At 33.9% G+C, this 21,715-nt stretch overlaps 1 protein-coding gene across 1 annotated transcript; it reads right to left on the bottom strand.

The window, feature by feature from the left end:
* Positions 1–13,856: 13,856 nt before the first annotated feature.
* Positions 13,857–21,411, bottom strand: LOC127090951 (tobamovirus multiplication protein 3). Its single transcript, XM_051029429.1, has 11 exons — positions 21,097–21,411; positions 20,886–20,976; positions 20,723–20,775; positions 20,364–20,456; positions 20,171–20,242; positions 17,816–17,888; positions 17,675–17,720; positions 17,064–17,127; positions 15,643–15,696; positions 15,482–15,559; positions 13,857–14,289 (listed from the first exon to the last, which is right to left on the bottom strand). The coding sequence occupies exons 1-11, from the start codon at positions 21,271–21,273 to the stop codon at positions 14,197–14,199; spliced, it is 894 nt and encodes a 297-aa protein (XP_050885386.1). The 5' UTR covers positions 21,274–21,411; the 3' UTR covers positions 13,857–14,196.
* Positions 21,412–21,715: the final 304 nt, after the last annotated feature.

The raw sequence follows: 21,715 nt of genomic DNA, 5'->3' as shown, positions 1-21,715 counted from the left end.
TTTCCAACTCTTGCTTCTAAACACATATAATCTTATTATAATTTGTTTAGTTAAGTTTGACCCATTGTTTTAGAAATTGGATATTACAATTATCCCATCGCACCTTACTAATATAGAACATGCACCTCGCGTAGGCGAAACCTACATTATCTGATACTAGTCTTGATGAGTGCTAAAACTTGGAAAGCATAAACTTAATATTTAATTTGAGGGAATTGCAATTGTTCTGATCTCACCGGCTTATTTATCATATAAATCGTCTCTCACATGCATCAACATACATTCATAATGAAACAGTTATGGCCCCTAGCGCAATTGTTCTCCCAAGTCAATGAGAGAACCTAAGTTAACCTAATAACGATCTAAGCTTCTCCAAGCAAGATCTTCAAGATTGTCCTCCTCTGATATTGAATTCTTATCTTTCTTCATAACATTACATTACATAAAAGAAACTCGTTTTACATACGAGGGAGTGAGATGAGAGAAGAAGTTACATTAAGAGATTAAAAGAGGGGCACGACACGCAGGTCGTATTTTAAAAAACCCAAAACAAAATAAAGGAAAACTAAGACCATAACCGATCACCACAAGACAATAATAATAAACACATTATTATTATTATTGATTTTAATTCCTTTAATTAATTAAAAAAAATTAAATTTCGGCGACCGATCACACTATGCAGAGTTAGCCGGGGTCCGCTGCCCGGTCACAAAACAGAAACGCCGAGGATTCTGACTATGTGAATGTGACGACCGTCACAAAGCATGTTACGACCGTCACGTCCAGCTTGTTACGACCGTCACAGGCCCATGACGAACGTCGCGCAGCCAAAAAACAGCGCTTTGAAACAGTCAATAGACGTGATCCAACAAGCCCTCAATTCACAACTCTTTGACAGCACAACCCTTGTGCCGTCACTAACCCTAATTCATCAATTTTAGACCGTCAAACACACCTCGATTGTTGATTCAATATGATTGATCAACAGGTCATTGCTTCACCATACTAATGTCGAATTCCGAAGCAAATGACCATTGATCGCTCAAAGGAAAACAACCATTAAGTGTTTGAATGAACAAAACAGAAAAAGTATATCATATATACCGTATTTTGCATTAAGATTACTTATATCATATATATAACTTGATCGATCTCAATTGCGTAACCTATGGACGATCGATGTATTGCTGCTTCACCATACTAATGCCGGATTCTGAAGCATAGTCAACATCAATCATCCATATCGTACACACATGATGCCAAATTTAATTACTCGTTTATTCTTTGATTCATTCTGTCTTTTAATCATATTAATATAGAAAATAAACAGCTATCAGATGCATGGTTTTGTAAGTAGCTCTGATACCACTAAAGGAGAAGGGCGATCCAAAACGCAACGGAATTTAAAATTTCTCTTTTAGTGATCCTTACGAATGGGCATGATCCTTTAGTGATCCAAGGCGATATCTCAATGCTCTTATTGGGAAGCGATGATATCTCGTTAGCCACATCCTTGACATGTTCCTTGTTGTACAAAACCATGAGGGGTTTCAGGGGTCCTTTGCCTTTCTCATTACTTGGCCCATAAATCAAGATATATGTACCTGAGCGTTCCTCCTTGAGTGTTGGTGACCTTATGTAAATCAATTTTTGCAACTTGAACTTAAAACTCTTGCATTCCTCGATGGAGTGCCCCGTTGTTGCTGAAGAAGAATAGCGAACCAAAATGCAACGGAAATTAAAATTTTCTCCTTTAGTGATCCTTACGAATGGGCATAATCAATGATAGAATCGTTACCTCTTGTGACGATTGAAACCTTCGATGCAGATCTACGGAGCGATCACGAACGTTGAACGATGACAACGCCTCTACTCAGTCCACACGAACGGATTTCTTCAATCTCAGTGCTAGCTACTACGAATGAAGGCTTTGAGTGAGAGAGAGAGAGAGAGAGAGAGAGAGAGAGAGAAGAGAAAACGAAATTACAACTGCACTAAATGCTTCTGCACAAGGGTTCTATTTATAGAACCACTTGTGTGGGCTGCAAGCTAAAAATCTCACTTAAGTGTATGTGGCCCATATTTTATAATATGCCAAAATTCACTTAAGCGTGTGGTACCTTACCATATTTCGTATTCTACTTAAGTACATTGTACCTTACGATGTTCTACAATTCACTTAAGTGCATTGTACCTTACGGTGTTCCTTAGTTACTCTATCTCTCATCAATCCGTCCTTTTGTGTGTGACCCTGTAGGTTTTCGCAGCATTGGCAATTATATTAAATCACGCAGTTAACATAATAAACAGTGAGCGGTATCTAGAACACATCACTGCTACCCAAGACACGAAAATGTCATGTGATCTGACAAATCCTTTTGTGATAATACTTATGTGTATACTTACCCTTTTGCCCTTATGTCTATATTGAACACAAGGCATGGACCGTGTCATCCTTGTCCAGTTCAATATTGGGCCCATAGACATTTATCCTGTTACGCAGGATGGACAAATTCCATCTAGGTCACTCATGTCCCTTAGCATGCTTCGTGGAGTACCCATCAACTGTCTTTATGGTCATCCAGTTACGGATAATGTTTGATCAGCAACAAGGCACTTGACTCTACATCTAGGGTCCATAGTGGTTTCAGGTTGAAGGGTGGTATACACCATTATCACCATGAGAATAACTTATGACACTTTGCATAACATTCTATATAGTATTCTCATAGCGGGTAAATCCAGTATAAATATTACTCTTAAAATTCATACCTATGTTTAAGACTTGATAACTCCTTATCCATGATCCATGAGATGTGATTATCAGTCTATATACATAATAGTCTTTATGCTTTAATGTTATCCCACTTCACAGTAAAGCTCGACTACGGATACTTTAAGAATAGTGTCCTTATGTTTATTGTGATCTCATGATTAAGTCACACTTGATACATTAAACGGACTAGCTATTCTAGGGAATTTATTAAACAAACATAATAAAGAAAAAGCCTTTTATTATTAATAAATAATTCGATACAAGTACCAAAAGTATTGGCCTCTAGGGCTTAGGCCAACAGTTGCAGTATGGTATCCGCACATGACCTCTAGGTGATCTTCTTCAAAGACTAAGCTTTTTTTGTTAATTAGTTCTTGTACCAAGGCTTTCAGGGCTAAGCAAGAATCCAGGTCATGTCCAACTGCCCCTTTATGGTTCACATGATGCATTTGGATTGTACCATGGCAGGTATGGTGACGTAGGTGTGAGAGCTCGAGGGGTCACCAAAGAATTCTGGATCAGTTGCGGGTAGAGCTTGTTATATGGCACTGGAATCGGGTCGTTGTGATCTTTGGTCCCCTTGTTCTAATTCTGATTTTTGTTTTGAACCTGACTTCGGTGATTTTGAGGAGGAATAGCCAGAGGATGTTGATGATGACATCCTGACGGAGGGTCATATGCTGATAGATGAAGAGTTGCCACATAGAATTTCCCTTGACTTGGGGTAACACCGGATGGATGTGGAGCAATAGCTCCTTCTGTTGCAACAATAGGTATAGGATGACCCTCTTTTCCCAATAAGGCTTGTAGGGTTCCCATGACCCATCTTATTTGGATTTTCAAAAGATTGAGTTCATCCCTCAATCCTTCTTGACTTTTCCTTAGCTCGTCCATCATCTCCTGAGACATGGTTCTTTGTTCTAAACACGTGTCGGGAATCGCTTTGCTGATCCTAGACAAAGGATGGATGAGTTTTTTGTATTTTGTCTGGAAAATGACATGCATTCTGATGAGATGCAGATGCAATGGAATGTGAATGAATGCAATGCAAGCCATGTATTTTTTTTTAATACACAGGTTCAAAAGTCTGAGGTACTGATGAATCTGATTGCTTTGTATGGAATAGGGTGCTCACTAGGTATGGTCTAGGGTTTCAAAAAAGTTCCTAGAGTCATGGATCCATTAGACTGTTTGCTGCATATGGCAACTTACTTTCCAGGCATCAACTTCATCCAAAGAATCTACTCTAAGTGAGGTTCTCGTAACGATCCAATGAGACATTCATATCGCAGACCCACGCTACGCAACCATCTTTCCTAGTTGGGCAAAGGATTAAGGTTCTACAAATGGTCCTCAGAGTCATGGATCCTAAAAGAAAATATTGAAGCTTACGGAAACTTACTTGTCGGACGACAACATCCTCCCAAGGATCTACTCTTAAGTAAGGTTCTCGCACTTACCCAACGAGAAATTCATCTCGCGGACCCGCACTACTCAACCTCGTCCTATCTTATGTTTTTACTCGAGACTCGGGTAAAAAGTCTTTCCCACAAGGTTTGCAATCAGAGTATCCAAGTACCAAAGCATAATGGAACCAATATAATAAATTATATAAATATGGCAATAAAGATAGCAAAAGCAAAAAAGAAAAGCCACACTAGTACACAAATAAAGGTACACAAATGACCTAACTAGGCTTGACTCACTTAGGGAAATCATCATTCCCTAGCAAAGTCGCCATCTATCGCACCTCAAAAATATGTGAGAACACGACTTAGCAAAGCGCAATTGCACGCTCGCATGATGGACTGAACAGAGTCACCATCGGACTTTATTTATTTCCAAAATGATAAAGAGAAAATATCGATAAAACCCCTAAAAGATAGGATAAGATATGGTCATCGCAACCAATATCAGGGTTCGGGAGTCGGTTATGCAAGGGGAAGGTATTAGCACCCCCCACGTCCATTGTACTCAACGGGAACCGTTAGGTTAGTTATGCGCGTTAATTTCGGCTTAGAAATGTTAGGCTTCTCGAGCTATTAGGTGGGAAAGAAAGAAGAGAAAAGAAAGAATGTTTTTGGATTTTTGCAACGAAGGAGACTAAACCTAAGTTTTTTATTAATGGGCCTGACAAGATTTACAAATCCTTCTCCTACGTATCTCCGGGTGCAATAGAGAACTCAAGGCTTACGTAGTTCTGGGTAGAAAATGTTTGTTTGTTGGTCGATTTTAGCGAAAACTATATTGTATTAATCGACGAGGAACATTGTTTTACCCAAAACAGATGAGGAGCAGACGTATACCACACATCGAATGGATTTACAAATCAACATTCGGAAAAACGTCACTTATCTCAACTCAACAATTGTGGATGAAGCATTGCTTTACATCATCTTAAGACAAGATCTCTTTCGTTTATAAAAAGGTTTTTATGATCAATCGCACGGCGGAGAAAAAAGAGTTTGATTGGTTGAATATATTGTTGGGCTTGAAAGCCGATTATTTATGACTTACAAGCTCTTACAACTTGGGTCTAATACTCGGGACTACGTCTGGACCTTTCACCCAGGTAATCTTTTTCTTTCAATTTTATTGAGAAAATAGTTTAAATATTTACAAGTATTTTGAAGGGAAGACGAACACTTATGGCTTACAAGCTCTTACAACTTGGGCCTAATATTCGGGATTACGACTGGATATTTCATCAAGGTAGTCTTTTTCTTCCAATTTTATTGAGAAAAGAAGTTTGAATATTTACAAGTATTTTGAAGAGAAGACGAATATTTATGGCTTGCAAACTCTTACAACTTGGGCCTAATATTCGGGATTACGACTGGATATTTCATCTAGGAGGTCTTTTTCTTCCAATTTTATTGAGAAAAGAAGTTTGAATATTTGAATTGAGAATGGTTTGAAGTGATTTGAGGGTACTTGAAATGTAGACAAGTAAATGCGAGCACCCAAAAAAAAAGAGCTCATTGTAAGAAGGCACAAGCGTAAGTCACGAAACTGAAAACCGACCGAAATCGAAAGTCACCTGAATTTAGCTCTAGGCTCACTTAGAGTGGGTTCATGTATGAATCACTCTATAAAAAATCGAGCAATTGAATCTATACGTCTAAACGATTTTCGAAATTCAAATTGGATTTTAACTTTCTAAGTCGCAACGCAACAATAAACTAACCAGTAGTCAAACACATTATTATTATAGCAGTATTACATTTTTTTACATAAACTCAAAATAATTAAAAAAAGAAATCTAAACTTAATATACACACGTGTTAACCACAATAGATCTGTATTGCTACATAATTAAAATAGAGCTAAAATAATAAATTGTAAAAACAATATTAACACATGATAAATATATACATAAAATTATATATATATAATATATATATAATATATATATATATTATATAATATATATATATATATATATATATATATAATATATATATATATATATTATATATATATAACTTAAAAAGACTGAAGTAATATATATAAGTAAAGAAATATAATATATATTATAATTAGTAAAAATAAAGGTATATATTAACTTAATAAAATAAAAGTAGATATTTATAACTGAACTATAAAAAACATTATATATTAAAATTAACAACGTAAGAGTATATCTAAAGCTAACAAAAAAATAGGATATATATATACTATATATATATATAATATATCTATATATATATATATATATATATATATAATATATATTATATATATATATATAATTATATATATATATATTATAGTGATATATATATATATATATATATATTAATTTACTAAGAAATTGATATATATCTATATATATATAATATATATCATATATATATATATATATATTATATATATATATACTATCTATATATATATATATATCGATCTATATATATATATATATATAAATTTATTAGTGATATATATATATGATATAATTATATATATCTATATATATATATCTATATATATTTATATATATATATATATAATATATGCCCGGTTAGAACATTCAGACAGATCAAAATGTATCCGAAAAATTAGCCGAAAAATAAATCGAGTACACCAGGTTAAACTGCGCAAAAAGTAGATTAATAAAACTGATGTTTGCAAGGTTGATTTGGAAATATTTTGTCTGTTATGCATTTTTGAAAATTGATTCAACCGGTCTACCTGTAGATCCGAAAATATATTTCGACTAACATTCTAGGCATTATGTGGTATGAAATGCATGATATGATATACATATATGTGACAACTATGATGAATGTACGGAATCCGTGATTTACGGGCAAAATCAGGGTTTGACAATGACCATCTGAAAGAGTGTGGGATCTTATCCCAACTTACTCCTCCTGGAACACCCCAATGGAACGGTGTATCTGAGAGAAGAAATCGAACCTTGTTAGACATGGTCCAATCCATGATGAGTCACGACGATCTTCCAAACTCCTTTTGGGGACATGCACTATTGACAGCAGCTTACACACTTAACCGTGTTCCATCCAAAAAGGTTGAGAAGACACCATATGAGATATGGAGTAGTAAGAAACCACATATGTCTTACATGAAGATTTGGGGTTGCGAAGTTTATGTGAAACGACAAATTTCAACTAAGCTTAAGCCCAAATCTGACAAATGCTTATTTGTGGGGTATCCTAAAGAAACAAAAGGGTATTACTTCTACAATCCTTCTGAGGGCAAAGTGTTTGTCACTCGAACTGGAGTTTTCCTAGAAAAGGATTTTATTTCCAAAGGAATCAATAGGAGGAAAGTGGAGCTTGAAGAAATTCAAGAATCACAAAGCATTGATACATCTATGGAGGAATTAGAGCATGAAACACAAGTAGTTGTGGAAGAGCAACATGCTCAAGTAGAACAAGACCAGCATAGGTCAAGTAGGATACGTCACCTACCTGAGAGATATGGATATCTCATAACTGATCAAGGTGATGTATTACTCATAGGTCAAGATGAGCATGTGACCTACCAAGAGGCCATAACTGGTCCCGAGTCTGAGAAGTGGCTCAAAGCCGTGAAATCTGAAATGGATTCCATGTACACAAACCAAGTTTGGACCTTGGTAGAGCCTCCTGTAGGAGTTAATCCTATAGGATGCAAGTGGGTCTTCAAAAAGAAGACTGACATGGATGGTAAGGTACATACCTATAAGGCAAGACTGGTTGCAAAAGGATATAAACAAATTCATGGGGTTGACTATGACGAAACATTTTCACCAGTTGCAATGCTTAAATTTGTTCGGATTTTACTTGCTATCGCTGCATATCATGATTATGAAATATGGCAGATGGATGTCAAAACTGCTTTCCTTAATGGGAATCTTCTTAAGGATGTGTACATGACACAGCTTGAAGAATTTGACATACCAGAAGAAGCCCAAAAGATATGTAAGTTACAAAGATCAATCTATAGATTGAAGCAAGCTTCCAGAAGCTGGAATCTTCGTTTTGATGAAACAGTAAAACAATATGGATTCATCAAGAACGAAGATGAGCCTTGTGTCTACAAGAAGGTTAGTGGGAGCATGATCGTTTTCCTGGTATTATATGTAGATGACATATTACTAATTGGAAACGATGTCCCTACCCTGCAATAAGTAAAGTCTTGGTTGGGGAAATGCTTTTCTATGAAGGACCTAGGTGAAGCAGCCTATATATTAGGAATCAAGATCTATAGAGATAGATCACAAAAACTGTTTGGCCTAAGTCAGAGTACATACATAGACAAAGTGCTAAGACGCTTTAATATGCATGATTCCAAGAAAGGATTCATACCTATGCAACATGGCTTGTGTATATCAAAAACACAATCCCCTTCAACTAAGGAAGAAAGGGATCGCATGAATAAGATTCCATATGCATCTGCAATAGGATCTATCATGTATGTCATATTATGTACTCGACCAGATGTCTCGTATGCTTTAAGTGCAACGAGTAGGTACCAATCTGATCCCGGTGATGCTCATCGGGTAGCTGTCAAGAATATCCTTAAGTATTTGAGAAGGACTAAGGACTCATTCTTGATATATGGAGGTCAGGAAGACCTTGTTATAATTGGATACACCGATGCTAGCTTCCAGACAAATAAGGATGACTTTAGATCGCAATCTGGTTATGTATTTTGCTTAAACGGTGGCGCTGTGAGCTGGAAAAGTTCAAAGCAAGATACAATTGCTGATTCTACAACTGAGGCCGAGTATATTGCTGCCTCAAGTGCAGCAAAGGAAGCTGTTTGGATCAAAAAGTTCATTAGTGAACTTGGCATAGTTTCTAGCATTGTGGATCCCATTAGTCTCTATTGTCATAACAATGGTGTTATAACACAAGTTAATGAGCCTAGATCTCACCAACGATCTAAACACATAGTTAGGCGTTATAACCTCATTCGAGAGATAATAGATAGAGGAGATGTGAAAATATGCAGAGTACCTACACTTGACAATATTGTTGATCCACTGACAAAGCCTCTTGCGTAGTAGAAGCATGATGGTCATACTAGATCTATGGGCATTATGGGTATGCCTGATTGGCTCTAGTGCTAGTGGGAGATTCTTTGTGTAAGCCCTAGAGGCCAATACTTTTGGTATTTGTATCGAATTATTTATTAATAATAAAAGGTTTTTTCTTTATTATGTTTGTTTAATAAAGTCTCTAGAACAGCTAGTCCGTTTAATGTATCAAGTGTGACTTAATCATGAGATCCCATTAAACATAAGGACATTACTCTTAAAGTATCTGTAGTCGAGCTTTGTTGTGAAGTGGGATAACATTAAAGCATTAAGGCTATTATGTATATAGACTGATGATCACATCTCATGGATCATGGGTAAGGAGTTATCAAGTCTTAAACATAAGTATGGATATTGGGAGTAATATTTATACTGGATTGACCCGCTATGAGAATACTATATAGAATGTTATGCTAAGTGTCATAAGTTATTCTCATGGTGATAATGGTGTATACCACCCTTTGACCTGAAAATACTATGTACCCTAGATGTAGAGTCGAGTGCCTTATTGCTGATCAAACATTGTCCATAACTGGATGACCATAAAGACAGTTGATGGGTACTCCACGAAGCATGCTGAGAGACATGAGTGACCTAGATGGAATTTGCCCACCCTGCGTAACAGGATAAATGTCTACGGGCCCAATATTGAATTGGACAAAGATGACACGGTTTATGCCTTGTGTTCAATATAGACATAAGGGAAAAAGGGTAATTGTACACATAAGTATTATCACAAAAGGATTTGTCATATCACATGACATTTTCGTATCTTGGGTAGCAGTGATGTGTTGCTAGATATCACTCACTGTTTATCATGTTAAATATGTGATTTAATATAATTGTCAATGCCGCGAAAACCTACAGAGTCACACACGAAAGGATGGATTGATGAGAGATAGAGTAACTAAGGAACATCGTAAGGTACGGTGCACTTAAGTGAATTGTAGAACATCGTAAGGTACAGTGTACTTAAGTAGAATACGAAATATGGTAAGGTACCACGCGCTTAAGTGATTTTGGCATATTACAAGATATGGGCCACGTACACTTAAGTGGACTTTTTAGCTTGCAGCTCACGCAAGTGGTTCTATAAATAGAACCCTTGCGCATAAGCATTTGTGTAGTTGCAATTTCGTTTCTCTCTCTCTCTCACTCAAAGCCTTCATTTGTAGCAGCTAGCACTGAGATTGAAGGAAACCGTTCGTATGGACTAAGTAGAGGCATTGTCACCATTCAACGTTCGTGATCGCTCCGTAGATCTGCATCAAAGGTTTCAATCTCCACAAGAGGTAACGATTCTATCACTGATCATGCCCATTCGTAAGGATCCCTAAAGGAGATTTTTTTAAAATTCCGCTAAGTTTTAGATCGCTCTTCTCCTTCACTATGATGGTTAATGTTATGGTTATTCATTTGTTCAATGCAGTTTGGATAGCTAGAAATAACATTAGATTTAAAGAAAAGTTCATTCAGGTTTCCTCTTCCATCAATTATATTTTAGGTGTTTGTTATTTATCTGGTAACAATGCAGATGTAGCCTTGCATGTTAGTACACATGACTTGGCTATTTTGAAAAACTTCAAGGTCGAAATTTTACCTCTCAAATCCCCTAGAATTTTGGAAGTTATATGGTATTCGCCTCTCAAAAGTTGGATTAAAGTCAATTGTGATGGAACTTCTTTAAATAACCTAAGAATCTCATCTTGTGAAAGTAATTTTAAAGACCATAACAATTGTTTTCTTGGGGCTCTCTCCAAGTTTTATGGTGTTACTAACTCTCTCATTGTTGAACTCTAAAATGCTATGAAAGCCATTGAGTTCACCAATGAAAAGGGTTGGCACAATCTTTGACCGAAAATTGATTCTGTTGTGGTGGTACACGCTTTCAGGCCTTTTTTTAGAATGCTTTGACAAATTCGTACCAGATGGATCAACTATGTAAATATCATTTCACATATGTTTTTTTTTTGTAATATCACATTTCCAGAGAAGAAAATAGTTGTGCAGACTCACTTGTTAACTTAGATTTCACAGTTACATATTCATTTCATTTTGACTCGTTGCCATTAGATTTAAGAGTAGATTTTGTAAATAATAGACTAAGTTTATCTTCTTTTTTTAAGTTTGTTTTCTATTGAGAGGGTCTTGGTATAGTCTTTCTTCTTTTTTTGTGTTCCTCTTTTCATTTTTATATATTTAACAAATTTACTTTTAAATATATATATAATATAATATATATATATATAATATAATATATTATATATATATATATATATATATATATATATATATATATATATATTAGAGAATGGGATATGCGCTAACAGAATAAATTCTATACTATTAACCCATCACCATCGTGTATCCCGTCACATCAAACTGTGACTTTTAAGTTAATTATATGATATGGATGAGTCATAATAGTGTAAAATTATTTATATTGTCAGTATACCATTAAACTCTATATTTTATGGATAACTATTACTATTAAATTATCATTTGTTTATATTTTGGTTTACAAAATTATCATTTGTTGGGCATAATATGGACTTTTTATACTTTAGAATAAATTAGTAATATTATTAATTAAAATCATGTTTAAAAATATCTAATAACTTAAAATATAAGTATATATTTAAATTTAAAAAAACTTCTCCATTTTGATTTTGAAAACATTAATAAATACATTTTTTTTAACTATTAATTATAAATATCAATAATTTATTTACATTAATACATAAATATAAATAAATAATGGTGTCATAGATTAAATTTTATACTACCAGTTTAAATTTATTTAATTCAATTAATACATATCAATTAAAGCATCTCATTCACTCGATTAAATACATTCATATTATTTTTATATTATTTTTAATTATGTGTTTCATAATTAATTATTGTATTTATAATTCAAGCATTTTTAGTTATTTCCCCATATTTTCACACTCAAATATGGATGGTGTATCACTTGTTGCAAAATGTGACAAATGATCATATTAAAATTCTCGTGTCAACTTTTTAATGAATGGGATTAAATAAGAGGGATCAAAATTGTAGTTAACACAAACTATGTTATCACTTTTAAAAATGAAAAGATTGTTCATATTTAAAAGATTTATCTGCGAAACTCACAATTACATAATAAAAAAAATAAAAGATTGTGAATTTGTGATCCTACAATTCTTTGACACCTAAACTTTATTTACAGGATTAAGTTGGTTTAGGTGAAATTAAACTTAGATTTTTAAGAAAAGTATAGATTTCATGGAATGTGAATAGAGATAACGTAATTGATAGAGAAATCCACTAAAATGAACAATGAAATTCCACAAGATTAAACATATGAGGAAACCATTTATAACACGTTTAATAAATAAAAATATAATTATTTTATCAATATATTTGAAGACGTTATAATGAGGCTTCAAATATAATTAAATAGAACTATTAAATTAAATTATAATTAAATATAAAATCTCTATTTTATTTTTGTTATCATGTGACTAACCTACACAAATTCTTTAAAGTTCAAAAACTTGGAACGTCTCTCTTAATATTCACTTAATTTTCACGTTAAATAATATAGTTAACATTAAGGTTAGTGTTGTTCATAGTATGATTCACAAAAACCGAACCGAAACAAATGATAATAAAAGTTTACACGAACCGAACCATTGAAACCTGACCCAAAATTATTGGTTTTATACTGTTTCAAATTCTAAACATTTCGACAATTTTTCTCAAATTAAAACATTTATTAAAGAACCAAATCATTAAACTATTTTTCAAAAATTTTAAAAGAATTCAACTTGTTTTTAGTATTTTTCATTTTTAATTTCAATTCTATTTCAATTTTGGTTCGATTTACTTGTCATGTTCTAGAACTGTTTATACAATATAATTTGATTCACTAACCAAACATAACACTTCGATTATTTTAACTTCAGCTCGACTCACGACTTTTTTAAACAGTCCTAGCCAACACTTAGCTTTGTTTTTGTTTGACAATAACATGATTCATGTTGCATTTAAGTCAGACGGGAACAAAGAAAGAACTAATAAGAGATAATTGTTCTCATCAACTTCTATTCTATGTGCCATTAAAAGTCATAACCTCCATTCAACCAATAAGTCAAACCAAATAATCAATTACTAACTGGCTGGTGGTTCATACTAAAATCGGTTGAAGATGAAATCATTGTTTCACATCTTCTCAAACAGAGTATTCATCAAATTGTTTCACATCTTCTCAAACAGAGTATCCATCAAAGCTAAAACCACTGGATGGCACAACCAGCTTGAAGGTTTTCTATTTATCAACATGTCAAATCCCAGAAAATCTAAACAAGGTAAGCCTTCTTTTATCCTTAAATATTACAGCAAGTTTTCAATGATTCTGTTGGTAATGAGTGTTCAAATCATAGCATTTCAAAGAAAAGAGTTTAGTCTAAGAAAACTTAGTTAAACTGGGAAATAACCAATTACTTAAAGATGCTTAATTTGAAGATCAAACAGCACAAATAGAAAGATATGGTGAAGAATAAATTTACGAATTTGCGACACTTTATACAAGACATCAATCCCATTTTCCCTATTATTGTTGCTCATTATATTTAATTTTGCTTAAACAACAGAACCAACTATAGACAGAGCAAATATCAGTGATAACAAAGCACAGACGTTAGAGAATTGATAAATTATCAAGTTTTGAAATCTGCAAGCCTTAATGAACTATAAAATACATGATAGAAGCTGTCACTCCTAGCAGAGAAAAGACTAGCTTTCTCTGATCTAAAATTTACCATTGGACTGCGAGAGTCAGATAAGAATAACTCCTTTTTTCTAGGTATGTTCAATCTTTTTAGCGAATCGGGTGATACTGTGTGATACCTCGCTTAGGTGGAAGCTTCCTCAAAATGAATAGGACCAAAGAAGAAGGTAATATTTCCACAAACTGCAACAGAAATGTGATAAGGGTGAGAAGTAAAGTGGGCGAGAAACAATGTTGGAGCCATAGAGACACCGTTTTTTTATTCTTTATCCTTGGAGCAAATTTAAAAATATGACCCAACAGAACACTGGATTTATCATTGTAAATTACGCCAGTAAACTATTTCTACAAGAATTGCTAACAGCACAACTATTGATACCTCACAATAGCAGTCCAATACCTTTCCAAATGAAATTCAGATTATCTATTACAATTTTTTCTGATAAACAAAATTTCCATTTGTGCTTGAAAATTTGATCAAGAGATGAGGAAACCATGAATGGTGTTTTGAAACATATATGATTTAAATACTCTGGGTTCTTTGGGTTGAGTTTAAGCAGGCAAAGGTTAATAAAATTTGGGTCAGAAAACTTTATACCGACTATGTTAAGGATTTCACCACTCAGCTGTAATCTAAAAGTAAAACCATCAGTATAAAGCACAGAATAGACCTCTTGATATTTTATATTGGGGGTCTAACTCATTATTACAAAACCTATTTTTGCAAGGTGAGAGAAATTTTCCGCTTATAAACACATTTTCATGTCATATCTTATCCAACGTAAGATTCTCAACACACACCCTAATGCCCAAAATTGTACATCTAGAGCATGACACAGGTGGTCCAGTAGTGGGTGGCACAAAGAGTTTTGGATAGGCTCTGATACCATCTGAGTTAGGCCTATCTCAACCCTACAAAATTGGCTAGTAAAGTGAGTAATGCCAATTTTTATAAACAATATTTATGCCTTACCTTATCCCAATTTGGTGGGTGGGTCTATCTTATATTTCTATACTGGACCTAGCTCATCTTTATAAAACTACCTTATAAGACGAGGGATACCTCTCACTTATAAACACATTTTCATGTCATATTTCATACAATGTGGGATTACAACACCCAAATAAATGATATTGAGAATAGAACAGTAACTAGAAACAGTAATGAGTAATCGGCCTTTTAGCTCAGTGGCATCTCAGTTGGTTATCAAGGGGGATGTGGTGTTCAAGTTAGTGTCTTCCATGAACCCACACCCAATGTTCCAACTAGATCCAAAAGGGGTCACCAATCTTGCTACAAAATAACGAAGCAGCAGAGTATTGGCAGTAAAATAACCACAATTGAGAAGCACAACAACAACAAAAAAAAACTTACCAGGTAATATATGAAGTTTAGAATAGGATGGTCCATGACATTAAGGTCCGCATTTTTATCAAAAGCATTAAAGCACATCTGGCACAGCAAAATACAATCAAACTCAATTTGAAAACCAACCAATAGGAATCGCTGATATTAAAAAATTAAAAGGAGCTCACCATAACGCATCTGATAAGGAAACATAAAAAACATATGGTAGTCACATAGCCAACCTGGAAAGAAAGAAACATCACTTATTGTTAGAATTATATTTGCAATATCTATAAAGTTCCATTATTCAAAGTCCCTATTCTCTCATTTACTTTTCCTCGCTCTCCTCTTTTATCTCTAGATAATTCCTATAACTTAAAAATGGTAAGAAAATGGCACCATCTTCTATGATCTTGCCTTGCCACTATTCTGTGGTTTGATAAGAAATATAGCCCAGATCATGCCTGCTAGAAGCAGAAATCTACATTACTGTCACAGGAGCATGTACAAGTGTGGGTGTCTCAAAAACAAAGATTTTTTTAACACCCCCTAATGCTCAAAATTTGACATTTGGAGCAGGTACAAATATGAAGGTCCAATAACTGATTTAAGATAAGCTCTAATACCATATTAGAATTTGTGCATGATCCCAAAAAATCTCAAAAGCTAACTCAAGGGGCTAGAATTGCTCAACTTACACAAGGACTAATTTGGCCATATCCCTAGTGGATGTGTGATTTCACCGGTTTCCTTATAAGGAACAAGGCTGTTGATACACTCAATTCCCTATTCCTACACCCTACTAACAGCTTAGTTATCATTTTCCAGAGAATACTTACCCAAATAATATTTTTATTAGATATATATATATATATTAATATTTGGAAGGGGAGCCTTCACATAATAGTTGGAATTCCTACTGTGAAACTAGAAGACGACAAGTTTGAGTTGTGGAATCAACCTCTTACTAATTAGAAGGTAAGACTGAATACCGATCGAACCACAAAGGCGTTTACCCTTCTTTAGACCCTGCTATGCTAGCAGTTATTAAACCACTAGGTTGCCTTCTGTGTCAATATTTTTCTATCAACATTTCACAATATCAGTTGTCATTATTCTAATGCGTTTTATTCATATTTCCATAATAACCTTTTTTTCTGGTTACATTGTTAATCAACATTCAAATTTTAACAAGTTATTTATTGTATTTTCTCTTTTTAGGAACATGGCATAACTAGAATTATTAGATGACCCTGTGTTTTGAAATTTAGGTGATTTAATAATCTTAATATATATTTTATACTAAGAGCTGAGGGATTTTGCATTGTATTTGGATTTTGAGGACTGAGTGAAAAACTTTGGTGTATAAAAATAAGAGAGTAATTAAGATTACTAGGATTGCAAAAAGATAAATGCTAAAATAATTAAGACTAGATTGAGTATAAACATGTTAGGTGAGGGTAATTTAGGAAATTAAAATCATGAGTAGTTAGCAATTAGAAAGTACAGGTTATTAGAATTGCAAATAGTAACAGTAAGTAGTTTAGCATAATATTGGGATTAGGCTTGTTTTATTAATACAACACTCCGCCTCTGTCATATTGCATACCTCCTGCAGCTTCTTACGTCGCCCTTTGGATTCAACAGGAAAGCGTTGCAGCATCAAGAATAGCCTATAAAAAAAAACAGTCAGAAAGTGGACACACAACACAACAAGATAGGGAATAAGGGGTACTACAAAAGTGGGTACGCAATATTTGTGTACACAAATAACATTCAACATTTAACTTAAATGAACTCTATAGGAACTTGATGTAGTCTACATGCCTTAAACTTTTCTATTTTTGATCAATAAATTACACACAGACACACATATATTTTATAAGAGAAGATAATAGAAAGAGATAGATATTACAGTTAATAACAAAATAAATTAAGCAGCAAGTCGCAAAAGCTCAAAAATGCAAAGCTGTTCAATCTTGCTGCATATCTGACAATTACCCCTTTAAAAAGCATGAGAAGAAAATTGGACGAGCCATAAGGCAAACAAATAGACACCAATACCAGTACTCAGAAAAATGTACCCCTAAGGCCCTAAAACTAAACTCCAAAGAACTTGCATGAGCCTGATGTGATACAGTAGTATCTTGTACGTTGTAACCTAGATGCAATAAGTACATCAACGGTGGTTGAAAATCCAAAAAAAAAAAAATTGAATACCTTCCACCATAGAGAAGAAAGCCAAGGGCAGCAAACAAAGAAACCCCTATTGCAACATGTATACCATATTAATAGGCAAAAACTCATGATAAGTTAAGCGAAGTGAAGGAGTAGGACAAACAAAAATTTAAACAGACAAACCTGCAAAGAACATCTTAGACAGAATGACTAGTACACTGACTGGTTTCCACCATAATATCAACCACAAAATGATCTGACATACATAAACAAAACAAAAAACAAGATGGGTCATTCAACAACCTCAAAACTGATGAACATGAAAGTAACAACCATGAAACACTTTCAATAAAGATAGAAATCAAGACTAATGGTACAAAAGATACTCTTTTTTAATAGGCAAGTGTTAGTTAGCAGTTATGATAGGCAAAAAATAGACTTGCTGAATTTTAAAGATCAATAATTAGAGATCAGTTTGAGTCTCGAGGACATAACGGTATGAATAGTAGCAGCACAGATTTAAAATATTTAGTAAATCCCATTCAATCTACACATTAGGCAAAGCCACCGCCAATAGCAGGAGTGGACCTCAAATATACTAGTGTTCACCAATAAACAGATGTGTTGAAAGTAAGAAACAATATCGATGGTCATATGAAAAAGGGATCTAGTCATTTAGATACGCGTTAGCAAAGAAACATTTTTTTAATTCTTTGCAACATAGATAAAACAAAAATCCTACAGGGGATTTCACTTTCTCCTAATTTGGGAAGGCTAGGCAAAACATGCCAGTTCACCGAACATCAAATATGAAAGTGGTCACAGACAGAGTGTCTATAGGTTCATGAAACCTTCCTGTAGACAGTACCTTAATTTAATAAAAAAAGTATACTGATGTTAAGCAGGAATGTGAATCGCTTGGAGAGGTCCGTTAAGAACTATTGCTCTAAGTATAATTTCAATTCCATATAATTAGTTTGGGATGAAGTACAGATTGTGTGACAACTTACAAGGATTATATTGTCATATTATCGTAGTAATAGATGTTGGGTGCTGACTGGAACATTTGACTCTTATGTAGGGTCTGTATCCATAGAATTTCAACTGCTGTTTTGGCCACATTACAAGATACAGCTGGAGAAAGTTAGGCCAAGCTCTCAACTCGGATATCTACATAAATAGAGCATAGAGAGGATAATGATGAAGCTACGACAGTGGAGTAACTTGTCAAATGGATGGAGGTGTGACAATAAAGCTATGATGTCCCTAATGATGCTAATGATGGTCCAAGGTAAAAAATCTAAACTTGGAATCTAGCTTGTTAGAAAAGGCTTTTATAAGAAACGTGTAAATAGTACACTCTATTCCTTTCTGTCTCTACAATCATAATCTTGCAATGAACAATATTGGGTATCTGGCCAAATTTAACTCATGGCAATCCATATCCTAACTCAACTGAAGTTAAACATCTTTCAACAACTGTTGACATAGACAAACCTTTGTAAATAATATGTAATCTTTAGGGGGGTTTAGCGCCAAAGTTTAATCTACAGGCTTCTATCATACATCCCAAAATAATTATGCTCTGATATTGTTCTTATATAAAAGAAAGTAAAATTAAAAAATTAAAAAAAATAAATAAATTGGGGGTGGAATATTGAAATTATACATCACCGTCCAGTTTTGCACTTAGAGCAGCAGTTTCAACCTCACTAGGATTAGATCATTAGTTACTACAGTATGTTGAAATAAAAAAGATAAAAGGATAAAAGCATGAAAGTGTGGTCATTGCATTATTTAAAGGTAGATTAATTGCATTTAATAATAGAATCTATGTTATTGATGCCGAATGGCCGACCATGGCGGAAGGCCAAAAATCCGCCATTGCACTACCAACCTTCACAAATTGGCCATAGCAGTTGCCAAAAAATCTACCACTACAATCCACCATGGGCTCTAATTCAGAATTTGAACCCTTGTAGGATATTTGTTTTAGAAAATCACTTTTTTCTTGTAACAAAAAAGAATTACTACATTGTTGGAATCCTCAAACAGATAAATGGAGTTGGAATGTTTTCCGGATTCTTAAAGTGCGAAATGTTAGAATCCTCAAAAAAAATTTAACTAATATTTCGCCAATTGTCCCATAAGTCATTAAAATGAGAATGGTGTCATATGAAAACACCTTGATTTTAGAGCCAAAGTGTTAAACTACTCCATATCAATCCAGTCACTAAAAAAATGAAGTTATATCCAAATTATACAAACACTCCAAAACTTTCACTTGACATTTGATTATATGACAATGGCTCAAGTCTCTTATTTTTCCTATACTATATAGTACCAAACATATTAATAGACATGCAAAACTCAAATCAAATAATATTTTCCAGATGTTTGGTTGCAGTGATACTTGCGTCAATTGTATTTTCAACATATATTAAGCAAATATAAAACAAACTGTGTGCAACATCAATAATCTCAAAAAGAAAAAAACAACAAAACATAGTCAACCAAAACATTAACTAGAATTTTTACCTGAACAGCATAAACCACAATATTAATTGTATAGAAACTTGGTTTCAGTCCATCAGTGGATACAGCACGTGCCTGCAAAAACACTTACAGCAATCAGCCTGTCAAAACTAAACAACAAACACACTTAAGACGATTGAAGAAAACCACAGAAAGGAAACTGATGATAGTGTGAATGCACCAAAACCAAACTTACCTGGTAATAAATCTCAGCCCAGAACAAGACCAAAAGTGCGTAGGTTGTAAAGAAAGCAAGACTCGGCACATCAAGTAAGATATGTTGAACAATCTACGTGCATAAACAGAGTGTGAATGATATATGTCTGAGCATATTTTAAATTTTAAAAAATCAAGAATGGGGAAATCATTTTTAACTAAAATGAAGCTGATACAACTGGCTCCGAGGGGATTTAAATTCTATGTTTTAATAATACTATCATCACTAATTGACACTACATCGACGGCATTACATGCTATGAATTGCAAATAGTGATATTAAAATCAGATTGTGTTACAAAATAATCCAAATTAAATGCGGAAACCAGTGCTCCATACCTCTGGCTGTAACCTTTGTACACCCGGAAAGAAGATGAAAACTAAACATCGAACTGCAAAAATAATTTCTTTGCATATCAATAGAGAATAATTTATAGTGATCAACAAGTGTTAAGAAAACAATATTAAATTAAAGAGAAACATTAATTTGATTGATACGAACCTGCATTCACCAAAAAATTTAGAAAATGAAAAACCTTCTGCGTAGTCCAACCGTATTCTGGAACTCTCAACTGTATTCGTACTAGTTGAATCTAAAATCATAATAAACAAAGTAAACAAAAGTTGATAAAACCCTAAATTTTTGGAAAACGAATTGAGTTACGCATGAAAGGGGGAAAATAAGAGGGGAAACGAATTGGATTGGAAAGTACCAAAGCTATGGCGGATACGACGCCGTAAAGGACGGCGAGGGTGTAGAAGATGCGGTTCTGCCACGCCGGAGATTCATCGATGTCGCGCCACCAGCTATAGGAATCAGTAAGTTCAATCGCCGCAACTGCGATCCCCACCGCGCCTGCCGTGGATGCCGGCACGATGTTGTTGCTCATTGTAGAATCGACCAACGGAGTTTGGGGCTCACGCGCCACTAGTTTTAATATTCTAAAAAACGTGAAAATCAGTGGTTGCTACGCTTGGCACAATGAATGTGTGTGCACGTGTGTATCAAGGGGACAATAGGGGAAGGTGAAAACAAAATAAATAAAAAATAATAATCTAATTAAATATTTAAATGTTAATTAGGGGATTTATCAAAGTGATATTTCCTTTTTTATGTAAAAATAAAGAAAAGTAGAAGTAAGAATTTAAACGTAGGATATTACTTCTAATTAAAGGGAGAATAATTTAGACGGGGTTAGAAAAGGTTAAAACTTTGTTAAAAATGTAATATTTTGCTAAAAAAATCATGTCACAAAAAGATAAAAATTATAAAATTGGTCTACTTAAATAATTATTCAACTAATTTAAGCTTACTAGTTTAAATTAATACTT

This window comes from Lathyrus oleraceus, chromosome 6, assembly GCF_024323335.1.
Source record: "Lathyrus oleraceus cultivar Zhongwan6 chromosome 6, CAAS_Psat_ZW6_1.0, whole genome shotgun sequence".
In the NCBI taxonomy this organism is placed as follows: Eukaryota; Viridiplantae; Streptophyta; class Magnoliopsida; order Fabales; family Fabaceae; genus Lathyrus; species Lathyrus oleraceus.
Note: the sequence above shows the minus strand (reverse complement) of the source record. Positions and strands in the feature narration are given on the sequence as shown.